This window comes from Lutzomyia longipalpis, chromosome 2 (genome assembly GCF_024334085.1).
Source record: "Lutzomyia longipalpis isolate SR_M1_2022 chromosome 2, ASM2433408v1".
Lineage (NCBI taxonomy): Eukaryota > Metazoa > Arthropoda > Insecta > Diptera > Psychodidae > Lutzomyia > Lutzomyia longipalpis.
The window spans coordinates 19,120,507-19,132,817 of record NC_074708.1 but is presented as its reverse complement, the minus strand read 5'-3'; the positions used below and the strand labels follow the sequence as shown (position 1 = coordinate 19,132,817).

Here is a 12,311-nt window from a genome sequence, read left to right as displayed (position 1 = left end):
TAAAAAAAATTCTACTGATCTACAACATTATGGTACTATACAGTTAAAACCACAGAAAGCCGTATATTTGTAGTTTTCATAATAAAAACGCAAAGAAAAAAGAAACTAAAAGTTTTATATAAAAAAAAATAGAAATAATCTACGAAATTTCTTTTTATTGGAAATCAGGAAAGTAAAATAGTAAAAAAAAATCTCAAATTTATAAGAAGTAACTAATAAAACAGCCCTTTAAACTCTTTGATTCGGTTAATTCCACTTGATTGTTTCTTCAATAATTTCTCCATTTTTCTTTCATTATTATGTACAGAAACTTCACTAATAAAGATCTGCTATGCCAAAATAGATGAATTTTGTCACAAGATTATTTTACAAAATATGTAGAAAAGTAATAAAATGCACGTAACCAATTTTGTAGCTTTGAACGCCCGATTCGCCATTTTTTTTATATTGCTCATGGTGAAAAAATTCGTATATTTCGTTGTATTTTTTTGGCCTAAAAGCCGTGAAATATCTACTTTTCTTTTGTAAAAATTGTAACCCCTAAAATACCCGAATATTTCTTTAAATATTAGGGAAACTCTTAATATATTATACATTAGTACGTATAGGTGCTTAAAACGAGATCATCATTTTTTAAGGTACCAAATATATAAAAAAATAAATAGTTGGTATAACGTATATGTATATGAGGCATACCAACTAATTTGATTTGAATTGCGTATTCACAAAATATACCTACATTTTTTTGTAACAAAGACAGTGTTGGGTATAAAAGATAGAATTCTCTGTAAATAATTAAGTAATCTTCTTAAAATATTATTTATGGGAGAAAGTTTTCAATGCTATCCAGCAGGATGTATAAGCAAAATCGCGAATAAGCTTGAATAAAATCCACAATAATTGGGTCATATTCAACCTATTAAAGAGGACAGAATATCTTTAAATCTTGACTTTTAAATACGGACCAATGTTTTATATCAATCAGATTTGGAAAAGTCAATTTTTTTTTGCAGATTAGTTATATGGTCTGATCAGCGTCTAATGAATTTTGACTTTTAATGTACAGAGAATTTTTATCGCTATCAGTGTCCACCACTGTTTTTTATTTAATAAAAATAAATAAATCATCAAATGCAAAAGCAACATCAATGATTTTATATTTAACGTGAAGAATAAGAGTATGTGATAAATAAGAATTACCAAATACCTTTGTGTTGTCGAAACTTACTTATGGTCTGTTATTTCTGCTTTAGGTAGCGTTTTTTTATTATTGTATGGTATATAATTATATACATACATAACATCAAATGAACAAAAAAACGTCATTCAAAAAACACCAGAAAAGAGAAAATTTCTTTTAATTTTTTTCCAAATTTTCGTGCTTCTTTGTATTTTAATGAAAATGCCACTGTATGTATTTTGAATTCATGGTAAAGTCAGGAAAAAATAAGAAAAAATAGAATAAAAGAATACAACTTACCCATAACTTTACTTGCTTTTCTATCAAGTAGGGCACCTTACCATATGACTAATTTTTCACGATTTTCCGGTAGATATACTTTTATAATGTATTCTTTTAGAATAGAATATTATAGGTAATGTAGTAAAAGTTAAAACAACAAACAAAAATATATTATAAAATAATGGAAAAAAGTTTTGTAAGTTTCAACAACAAAGCCCAATACAGTATTCTTTGTAAGTCTCATATCGTATAATATTCAATTTAATAGGAAATATAGAAACTTGAAGACTCAACCAACAGGAAAAAAAATATATAGATTTCCTTTTTAAACAAATTAAAGAGTATGATGATCTTTTTGTTTATACTGTCCAATTAACCAATATTTTTTTTCTTTCAATTTAGAATTGCTACATTGTAAAAAAAAACATGCTAAAATATAATGATTGTGTGTGATTCTTTAGTATAGTTATATTAGTTTTATCAAATAAATTAAAAAGATATTTTGGATCCTCACACCAAATATGAATTTTGAGCAAGCTAAAAATGAAATATTTGTTAACTTCCCCAAACGGTATTATTACAAAATCCAAAATATTGTCTGAATCTCTTGCAAAATTAAGAAAGCAACAGTCATTGGAAGGGGTGAAAATTTATACAAAAAAAAATGAAATAAAGCTTAAAAAGCTGTTTGTCGCATAATGTCCAAACTAAAGAGTTTTATAATAATGTAGAATTAAAAAAAAGGGTAATGAATTAATGCTAATGAATGATATTATGTATATGATTAATTTCTTAAAGACACCACAAACTGTTTCTTTTTTTTTTCATAAAATATTTACTAAAATGCTACAAGAAAAAAAAGAAAAATGTAAATAGATTGTTTTGGGGTACCTTATGTTGACACCGTCGTTAATTTGCTGCACCAAATCCCCAATAATTTCGTGCTTAATGTAATATAGCATTCGTACTCGAAGTAAAACCCTGAAAATATATTTTTTTAATTAATTTGAATTGTTCAACTTTTAAAACATTTTCTACGAAAGATACATACTTATTTGCATGTCTTGAAAGATGCTTTCGATAGCTACTCTCGAGGAAAATGTCTGCATCATATTTATCATCGTGACTCCAATGATTAGGATCACCATCTCGTGGAGGACCTCCAGTTATGGGTGGAGTTGGATTTACTGGTGTTGATGATGACGAGGAGGCAGTTGAAGATGACGGTGTGGCTAAAGTTACCGTCGTAGTAGATGTTAAATTTGTAGCTGATGCCAAAGTTACAGCTGTGGCAGCTGCGGCTGCTGCTGCTGCTGCCTGTTGTTGTTGCTGTTTTGCTTCACGCATTGCAGCATCTTTACTGCCTTTTCCTTTTCGTCCTATTTTTGTTTATTTATCATTAAAGAATTACATTCTCTCTCTCAATCAATCACACTTACCTTTTGCATTTCGTCCACGAGGAACTAAATTGTGCAATCCACTGTGGTTACGACTAACTTTATGTTCTTCCCCATCTTCAGACGGAGTTATCAAATCCCATATGAAATTCTTAATTTTTTCATCACCTTTGTAACATTTTAGGCAGTAGAGGAGCTGGAAAAATCACGTAATAACCCATTTATTTTGTCCTCTTACCATTCTTGTTTTATTTCAACATTAACATCTTATCAGATTGTTATGAGAAAGGATTTTATTCAGCGAAAACCTGAAGTTTTCTCAATATTAGCATAGCAGACATCATTTTTAAAGGAACGAACATCTTATAAAAATTTATTATTGAATAAAAAATCGTTTATATTTACTCACAATGATTCGAGCCAAATCTTCGATTTCTATCTCCCTCCAACCACGTTTAAATTGACCATGTTCGAGTATTTCGGTCCATCGTCCCCAACTAAAATCAAAACATAAATATAATAATTGTTTTGTTCATTGAAAATATAATTCTACAAATTACCCATAGGTAAGGAGTCCCTTTTCGACTTTGAAGCACTCTGATCGAGCCCAATTGCCATAAGCCACATCGTCAACACCAATACCAGACATACCATCTCGTTCTCTTGCACAGTAATCCTCAGCAGCTCTCTCCAAGTTCCTCGCGCGTTCTTTTGCACGTTTATCTCGGCGTCTTTTGCTTCGCAATCCTGAAAATTCAATAAAATTATTACCAATTAAAAAAAATGATTTAAAAACAAAGAAAACTTACCAACACCAACTCCTTCCTCATCAGTATCCGTTCCCGAATCATCTGACATTTCCATGACACTCTCATCGTGGCCGTATCTTTTGATTTGAGTTCGCCTCCGAGGTTCGGTCATAACCAAATCATCTTTCTCATCACGTTCCTGTACAGGTTCAATGTCGGCCTTCTTTGCCCACTTTTTCCAAAAATCAGGATCATCAATATTGATATCAGAACGATTTCCTGACATTGCAAATGAAGCCTTCGAAAATGTAGATCCCTTTTCTTGCTCCATAGTTATAATTTGTGTTCGTCGCTTGAGAATTGAATCAATATCTTCCTCACAGAACTTATCAGCTGCATCTTCTTCCATTATTGCACCATATGCACCCTTCTTAAGCAAATCCTCAATTTCTTTCTTAGACAATTGCCTATTGTTGCTATCTTTTCCCTGAGATGTATTCATACTTTGTAGAATTGCCTTGTCTAAGCCCAATTTCAGGGATGCCTTGTCAAACATTTCTCTCTCGTATGTATTTCGACAAAGCAAGCGATATATCTTCACCATTTTCTGCTGCCCAATTCTATGGCATCTAGCCTGAGCTTGCAAATCATTCTGTGGATTCCAATCGCTATCGTAAATGATCACCGTATCAGCAGCAGTGAGATTTATACCCAAACCACCTGCTTTTGTGCATAGAAGAAATACAAAACGATCTGAATCTGGTTTACAGTACCGATCAATGGCAGCTTGTCTCAAATCACCCCGAATTCGCCCGTCAATCCTCTCAAATGGATACTTTCGATACATTAGGTAGTCCTCAAGAATATCCAAGCATCGTACCATCTGACTAAAGATTAGCACACGATGTCCATTTGCTTTCAATTTTGGTAGTAATTTGTCAATGAGAACCATTTTTCCGGATGAATAAATTAGATTTTTATAGTATGCATCAGCATCTTCTCCATGTGTATTTTTGTATTCGTACTGAATTTGATCTTCAGCGCCATTCAGTAAATACGGATGAATACAGCATTTGCGCAATTCCATCATTGTATTCATTAAATTTGGAATATTTGCTGTTGTTGTTCCTTTTGTCAAAAATGAAAAATTCTGCTCCAAAATACCTCTGTAGTATTTCTTTTGAATATTTGTCAATTCAACTTCAACAATTGTTTCCTCTTTGGGAGCCAAAGATTTTTCCACGTCATCCTTCAAACGGCGCAACATCATTGGCTTTAGAAGTGCTTGTAATTTCTCTACTTCAACTTCAGTCTTGAGACTTCCAAATTCCTTGAGGAACTCATCACTACTGGAAAATTGACTGGGTTCTAAGAAGTTGAGCAATGAGAATAATTCACTCACATTGTTCTGAAGCGGTGTCCCCGACAATAGAACACGATGCTCAAGGTTTAGCTGTCGAAGCCCTTCCAGTAGTTTACAATTTCTATTCTTCAGTCTGTGCGCTTCATCAATTACGCATACCCGCCAATTGAACACCCGCAAATCAGCATAATCAGTCACAATCATTTCAAATGTCGTAATTAGAACATTGAATTTGGTGAAATCTTTCATTACCTTTCCACTATCGTTCTTATAGTAAAATTCATATTCCTGAATCATTTGCTTACTTGTCACAGAACCATGGTACACAATCACATTCATATCTGTCCATGCTTCAAATTCTCTCTGCCAATTGGGAATTGTCGAGAGCGGAGCGATCACCAGGAATGGTCCACGGATTCCATATTCATAAACTGAATGAATGAAAGTCAAGCTCTGAATGGTTTTCCCAAGACCCATTTCATCTGCTAAAATGCAGTTGTGTGAGTTATACCACGAAAATTTCAACCAATTCAATCCTTCCAGTTGATATGGGCGTAGAGAATTACCACCCTTGTACACGGGAGTTTTCTCTAATTTTTTCCACAAGTCCGGATGGGGACGTCTTTTTGGCTTCCACTCATTCTTCGGAGGGATTTTGTTGAATCTTTCATATTGCTCAATTTTTAATTGATCAGCGTCCTCTTCAAGTTCCCATGTGGAATCCTCATATGCCAAACTCTTCCACTTTATCAAATAGTGCTTTGTCTTTTCTCCTGTATTTGCATCTGTGTGCTCAGATACGTCCAAAATTCGATCAATTTCAACAAAATCTGGATTAAATGGTTCCTCTTCGAGATTTTCAAAAATATTAATTTGTTGTGATTGTTTTTGGTGGAATCGTTTGATTTTTGACGCAATTCTACGATCACCCTTATACAATTCCTCTTCTGTTCTCCACTCACAATGCAAATAGGAAAAGTTTCTGTATTTGACAAAATACTCCTCGACATCCACAAAAACAGGCTCTGGTTTCTCTTCTGAATCACCGTCTTTCTGTACCACATTCTCTTCCTCTTTGATTTCATTCTTTTCCTTCTGAGGTTCATCTTCCTTCTGTTCCTCTTCACTTTTATCTTCTACATCAGCTGTTTCTTTTTCGTTTTTCACTTCACTATTTTCTGTCGTTTCTTCTTGATTACCACCATTGTCATTTGACTCAACAGTGTCCTCGAGATCTTGCTTTTCATCTGTAGTTTTCTCTTCTTTAACTTCGTCTTCTTTTACTTCATCTTTTTCTTTAACTTCATCTTCTTTTACTTCATCTTCTTTTACTTCATCTTCTTTTACTTCTTCTTTTTCTTTAACCTCATCTTTCTCTTCTAGGTCAACATCCATTTTTTCACATGAATCTCTTTCTTCAGAATCAGACTTGGCGTCTTTTGTGTCTTCTTTTTCAGTTTCTGAAATACTCTCGGTGGGTTTGTCCTCATCGATCTTAGGGGTTTCATCATCTACAGCCTCCTTTTCAGACCCCACAACTTCATCTTCTTTTTTAGTTATGTCTTCTTGACTATCAACTTCCATTTTTGTTGCTTCAGAATCAACTTCATTTTTGTCACTCAATTCTGAATTGGGATTTTCTTCGTCTTTAGCAGGTTCACTTTCAACTACAGGCTGTGGTGGAGGAGGTTCGGGCTTCAACTCCCTTTTACCCATTCGAACAGCTAGTACATGTTGAACAACCATGGAGTCCTCATCTGTTGTATTTACATACACATAATTGGGCTTTCCACCAAAATCTTCTGCTGGTTTTTCAACCTCAACCTTTTCAAGGGGTTCAGTTGTTGAGACATTGTCATTGTCATTACTTCCCGCAGCAGCACCATCTTTCACTTCCTTTTCTTTCTTCTCCTTCCGAGTTGTACTTGTTGATGGAGACGTTATTGCTGATTCATCATCTGAGAATCGCAACATAACGTCATCAACGTATTTCTTCCGCTGAGTATTTCGTGCACTTCTTCTCTTGGAACTATCAGCGGCTTCGGAGTCAGGAGGAGGGGAAGGTGGCGGAGTGGATATCATATCATCACCTTCACCATCTGATTCAGGAACAATACGATTACCCTTTCTCTTTCCACTCTTCCCAGATCTTCTATTACCACCGCTCCTATTATACCGACGACTTCCACTTGAACCTCTGCTTCGTTTAGTTTTCTTCGGGGACACATTATCACATTCAGCTGGTTTAGAACTATCTGAGTTTTCATTACTTTCATCTTCAAGCTTCTTTGCATTTGCTCCCTCTTCCAATAGACTCTTAATTGGGATTTTGGACACTGGAATATCATCAAAATCCGTCACTTCCTCTAACGCAACAGGCTTTGTCTCTTTCGCATCAGAAGAATCTTGATTTTGAGCAATCTGGTTTGATGATGAATTGTTTTCATCAGATGGTACAGCAGTTGATTTAACTACGTCTGTACTAGTTGTATCTAATGACATTGAATTATCCACTGTAGAATCCAAATCAATATCACCAGATTCATTTGCCGATTTTCTACCTCTTTTCTTCTTTGGTTTATTTGGATCCTTAGGTTCCCTCTTTTTACGCTCTTTTGGCTCCTTTGGCAACTTTGGTTCTTTTGGCGGTTTCGGTTCCCTCGGTTTGCGTGCTTTCTTTTTCTTTCCCTTTTCATCTGTTTGTGTATCAAGTTCTTCAAATGGTTTTTCTTGCGATATTTCCCCTTCAGAATCATTCAAATCAGTTAAACCTGGGGTCATATTACCCAAACCCGCACCGGCTGTGACACAGTCTTCTGATACGGGTAATTGTTGGGATATTGCTGAAGGTAAAACACTTGCATCTGCTGGACTGGATTCAGATGTATTAAGAGCAGCTTGAGCTGCTAACTTTTCAGCCTTTTTCTGTCTCGGCTTTCGTGGCTTATTTACACCACGGGCTCGACCACGTCCAGTTGTACTTGAAACTTGAGGGCTCTCTATCATTGATGATGAATACATCGAATTTTGTAGAATGCATTGTGCACCACCATTGCACTGATCATTTGCCTCATGTTGCTGTAACATATTGAGCCTTTCCTGGAGACGCATGATTTTTTCTTGCTGTTCAGGTGATGGCGCCATACAGTATAGTTCCTGCAATTGTTGTTGTAATGCAGCCTTTTCTTGGTGGTGCATCAATGGACCTGAGCCATAAGGAGTCACGTCGGTTAGCAACGGCTGCTGAGGTGGCATACCATGATGAGGTAACATTCCTGGTGCCATCGGCATACCTGGTGGTCCTGTTGGACGTCCCATCATCATCTGATGATCGTACATTGTCGTTTGTGGGGGTATGCCTGAATGTCCTAATTGTCCTTGGCCAGACATTACGCCAGGCATCATAACTTGACCCGGAACTCCAGGAATGTGTGGCTGTTGAGATGGTATCGGTATATTTTGAGGTGGAGCAGCAGGAGTTGTTTGTCCCACCAATTGGGGTGTTTGTGGTTGATTTTGCAACGGAAGTTGCTGTGGTGTTTGCAATTGTGGCAGCTGAGGTTTTTGTTGATGTATTTGAGGTGGATTTACTTGTGTTTGCTGCACCTGACTGTCCGTTGGTTGAGAGACAACATTATCATTCGTAACATTATTATCGTTACTTTCCACTAATGCTGCTGATACTGTCGTTAATATGCCCGGTTGAGAGCTATCACTTTGTGAATCTTGTGCTTGTTCTGTCAGAGATTCACGTATTGCTTGTCCTTCTTGGGTGGAACTATCTTCTGAATGACGCTGTATGGAATTTGATGGAGATAAAATAACATCTTGCTTTGCAACATCTTCTAAATTCGATATTTCTTTATTGCCAATCTCATCAGAATGGCAGGTTGCACTTTCACGACTTAATTCGGTATTTGCTTCTTCAACTTGGTTCAGTACAGTTGATGCCGTAACAACTGGATCATTCACTGAAGAATTCGTGTCTTGATTATGACACAATTCCTGATGAGTACTATCTTGAGTATTTTCATCCTGTTTCGGCGGCTCTTGTTGTGATTGCGTATGCTCCAATGTGGTTTCTGGCAAAACAGGGACAGCAGACACGTGCTGCATAGGCTCCAGCACACCAGAAAATGGATCTATCAAACTTGAAATGTCTGTAGATGAACTGGAATTTTGAGACGTACCAAGAATATCTGGTATCTTTAATTGAGACGCTTGTGTAGTCGATGTCGGAATCTGAGACACATGGGGTTGATGTTGCTGATGGTGTTGCTTCTGTCCAAGTAGATGGTCGTCAGACTGGTGATGAGACTTCTCAACATTCAAATGTTCTTCAACACTAAGGGGAGTAGTTGTGGGAACGTGTTGAGATGGTTGTTCTTGCAAAACAGGTTGCGACTGTTGTTGATGTTGCTGCGTAATTTGTGATGATTGCTGTGGATGCGTTTGATGTTGCTGAGTAGTTGGAGGATGTTGCATATGTGCCTGTTGATGTGGCAACTGCTGCGTAACATAATGTGGTTGCTGCAATGGTGTACTAGCAGGATGCGAAATAGATGCTAATGACTGTGATACTGGAGTTAAACTCGAAGACAGATCACTTAGTAATTGTGGATGCTGTGGTTGCTGTTGCGGGGATGTGACATGTCCAATAGGTGGTAAGCCTTGTTGTGGATACAAATGTTGTGTTTGCTGTTGCTGCATATGATTACCACTACCTGGTCTGTGTATTGGTGGCCATTGTTGTTGTGGTTGCTGTGGTGACATTGGCATCCGTGGACCCATTGGCGAAAGTGGATTTGATGCCATCTGTTGATGTTGTTGTGTACGATATGACGACGGTGGATAGTCCATGGCAACTGAACTTGGTGGTGGTGGACCAGAGGACGGAGGCATTACCATCTGCTCAAGTGCTTGAAGGGTACTAACAGGTCCAGCTGGACTAGCATTTTTAGCTTGTGGTATACTCTGTTGTTGCCCAGGTCGTGGACTTGGTACACTTGAAATATGTGGATGCGGTGACAAGGCAGATGATGAGTTAGGTGGTTGTGGTTTAGCTGGTGACATCACGGGTCTTGGTGACATCTGCGGATGTGGTGATATTTGTGGAGGCCTTGGTGACATTTGAGGCGAAAGTTGAGGGAATGGTGTCCTATACTGAGGACTACCACTGCTGTGTTGAGGTGGTTGTGTTTGTTGTTTTGTAGCTGACAAATAAGAGGGTTGTTGTGATGGCCCAGAATGCGTTTGAGCTTGCTGTTGCTGTTGTTGTGGTGGTGGAGGTACCCCATAAGTATTTAAACCATGTGCACTCATTTGATGGGTATGAGCCGCACTATGACTATGCGGAGGGAGTACCGGTTGCTGCGTCTGGCTTGGTTGAAGTTGGTTTGCACTTGATCCTGGATGTAACATTCCTGGATGTGACTGCTGACTATGGACCATACCAGGATGTGGTTGAGGGGCCATATGTTGCTGCTGTGTAGGCTGTTGCGTCTGATTTCCAGACTGTGCAGATGCTTGTTGTTGACTTTGTTGAGGTCCATGCAAACTACCAACACTTGTTAAACTCGTCAAACCACTGTGTTGTGGATGGGGTTGAGTATGAGATTGCGACCCGATCGGATGCGACTGGACATGCTGACTGGGATGCATTTGTTGGGTGGGCAAATGACCTTGGGACGATTGCCCAAGATGATTCTGTGCTTGCTGCCCCGGATGACCAGGTGGCAATTGTTGAGTTTGCTGCTGAGGGCCACTACTTAAGTGGTGTGCCGATGTAGCTGAACTCTGTAAATGTTGCCCATATGCCGTCTGCTCCAGTTGGGTGTGCGCATATCCCACGTGTGATGATCGACTGGCCTGATGTTGCAAACCTGCACTATATCCTCCATAGGATTGTGCAGGTGTAGGCTGGGGCTGTGGAGTTCCAGGATACATTGGGTGTCCACCCGTTTGTGAGTAGTGCTGAGGAACTCTCTGTTGCGGTTGTGCCTGCTGTGGCTGCGCAATGGCTCCATAAGCCTGTTGTGGCATCATTCCTGCCATCATTGATTGTTGGGCAGAAAATTGCATCTTTTGAGGATCTTGTGGGTATCCCGTCATATGCTGTCGATAACTGAAAGAAACAAAGGAAATAGTTTATTAAAAATTTATACTATTTTCAATACCATAAAGCTAATCTTGATTGCATATTTTATCCAAATATCTCACCTTGGTTGAGGTTGAGGCTGTCTTTGTTGCTGCTGTGGGGTCTGAGGATGTCCATAACCCATAGCAGGAGCCCCATATGGACCAGCCTGCCCAGGGGCACCCCAGGCTGAACTAATATCAGCCATGCCAGCCATTCCACCATGTTGATCACCCATAGTATACATAGTATCTGTTGGTGGTTGATACGATGGATATTGTGGCTGTTGTTGTTGCTGCAAAGGATGTGGTGCTCTGTGACGAGCGTATGCCCCAGGGGGACCCATTGGACGTGGCGCTGATGTATCATAGCGATAGTATGCATCTCCTTGGTGATTTCCGTGAAACATATTTTGCGCATTCCCATCCATTAGAAATGAGATATTATGTTCTTCTTCTTATTTATCTGTGATCTTTTCTCAATGTTTCCAAATTGAAAATCTTCAAAGGGTTTTGGTTTATTTGACAATTTTTGTCTTTCCTTTTTTCCGTTGATTATTTTTACTATAAAAACTGTTTAAAAGATTTCAAATTTTTTAATAACTAGTTTAAAAAATTGTAAAATTTTATAGACTTACGTGCAGTATTAACAAAATCCTTTAGTGTTTCCAAATTAGTTCTTTCACAGTGTTCAATTTGAGTTTTTTTTCTCTTTTGCTCTTACTAATGTTGTTTATAGTTCTAATAACTTTTCTTTATTCCTACAATTCTATAGCTAAAGTTATGATTTTGTTTTAAATATACTTTCTTCCTGTTTTTTTTTCACTCGTGGCTTATTTATGCATTATGTAATGCCCACCTTTGGAAAAAATCAATCTTGTCTTCATAATATGAGTTTAATTTTAAGCTAATACTATTCATTTGTATTCATTCACTTTTCCCAATGTTTCGCACGACATTCTGTATGAATTAGTATGCCAGAATAATTTCTTCTGTTCTCAAATCAATAGCATTATTATCCATATATTAGTTTTAAAATTAATAAAATTATTGAACAGTCAGCTGATTTGCTGTTGTCTGTGATGCTTCGTAGTGTGATACTTTCTCTATCCAAGAGGTTTTATGCATTCCGCAATTACTGAAGATTACCAAGGGAGATTCCCAAGAATTCAAAACCTGCAATGAACAATATAAAAAATTATTAC

The 12,311-nt window shown here is 37.5% G+C and overlaps 3 protein-coding genes across 14 annotated transcripts in view; all 3 read right to left on the bottom strand.

Moving 5' to 3' along the window:
• The window catches only part of LOC129789442 (uncharacterized), an 885,568-nt gene that overhangs the window by 510,588 nt on the left and 362,669 nt on the right, over positions 1-12,311 (bottom strand). The window lies entirely within an intron of this gene.
• The window catches only part of LOC129789300 (chaoptin), a 316,756-nt gene that overhangs the window by 31,752 nt on the left and 272,693 nt on the right, over positions 1-12,311 (bottom strand). The gene's annotated exons all lie outside the window — the stretch shown is intronic.
• The window catches only part of LOC129789277 (chromodomain-helicase-DNA-binding protein 7), a 32,225-nt gene that overhangs the window by 8,980 nt on the left and 10,934 nt on the right, over positions 1-12,311 (bottom strand). For all 12 annotated transcript variants that reach the window (XM_055825930.1, XM_055825933.1, XM_055825937.1 and 9 more), the window contains exons 2-9: positions 11,745-12,282; positions 11,191-11,679; positions 3,669-11,095; positions 3,420-3,606; positions 3,269-3,356; positions 2,902-3,055; positions 2,514-2,841; positions 2,354-2,443 (exon numbers count right to left, since the gene is read on the bottom strand). In XM_055825930.1, coding sequence (XP_055681905.1) covers positions 2,354-2,443; positions 2,514-2,841; positions 2,902-3,055; positions 3,269-3,356; positions 3,420-3,606; positions 3,669-11,095; positions 11,191-11,537 — 8,621 coding nt within the window. In that variant the 5' untranslated portion in view covers positions 11,538-11,679; positions 11,745-12,282. The remainder of the gene's footprint in view (positions 1-2,353; positions 2,444-2,513; positions 2,842-2,901; positions 3,056-3,268; positions 3,357-3,419; positions 3,607-3,668; positions 11,096-11,190; positions 11,680-11,744; positions 12,283-12,311) is intronic.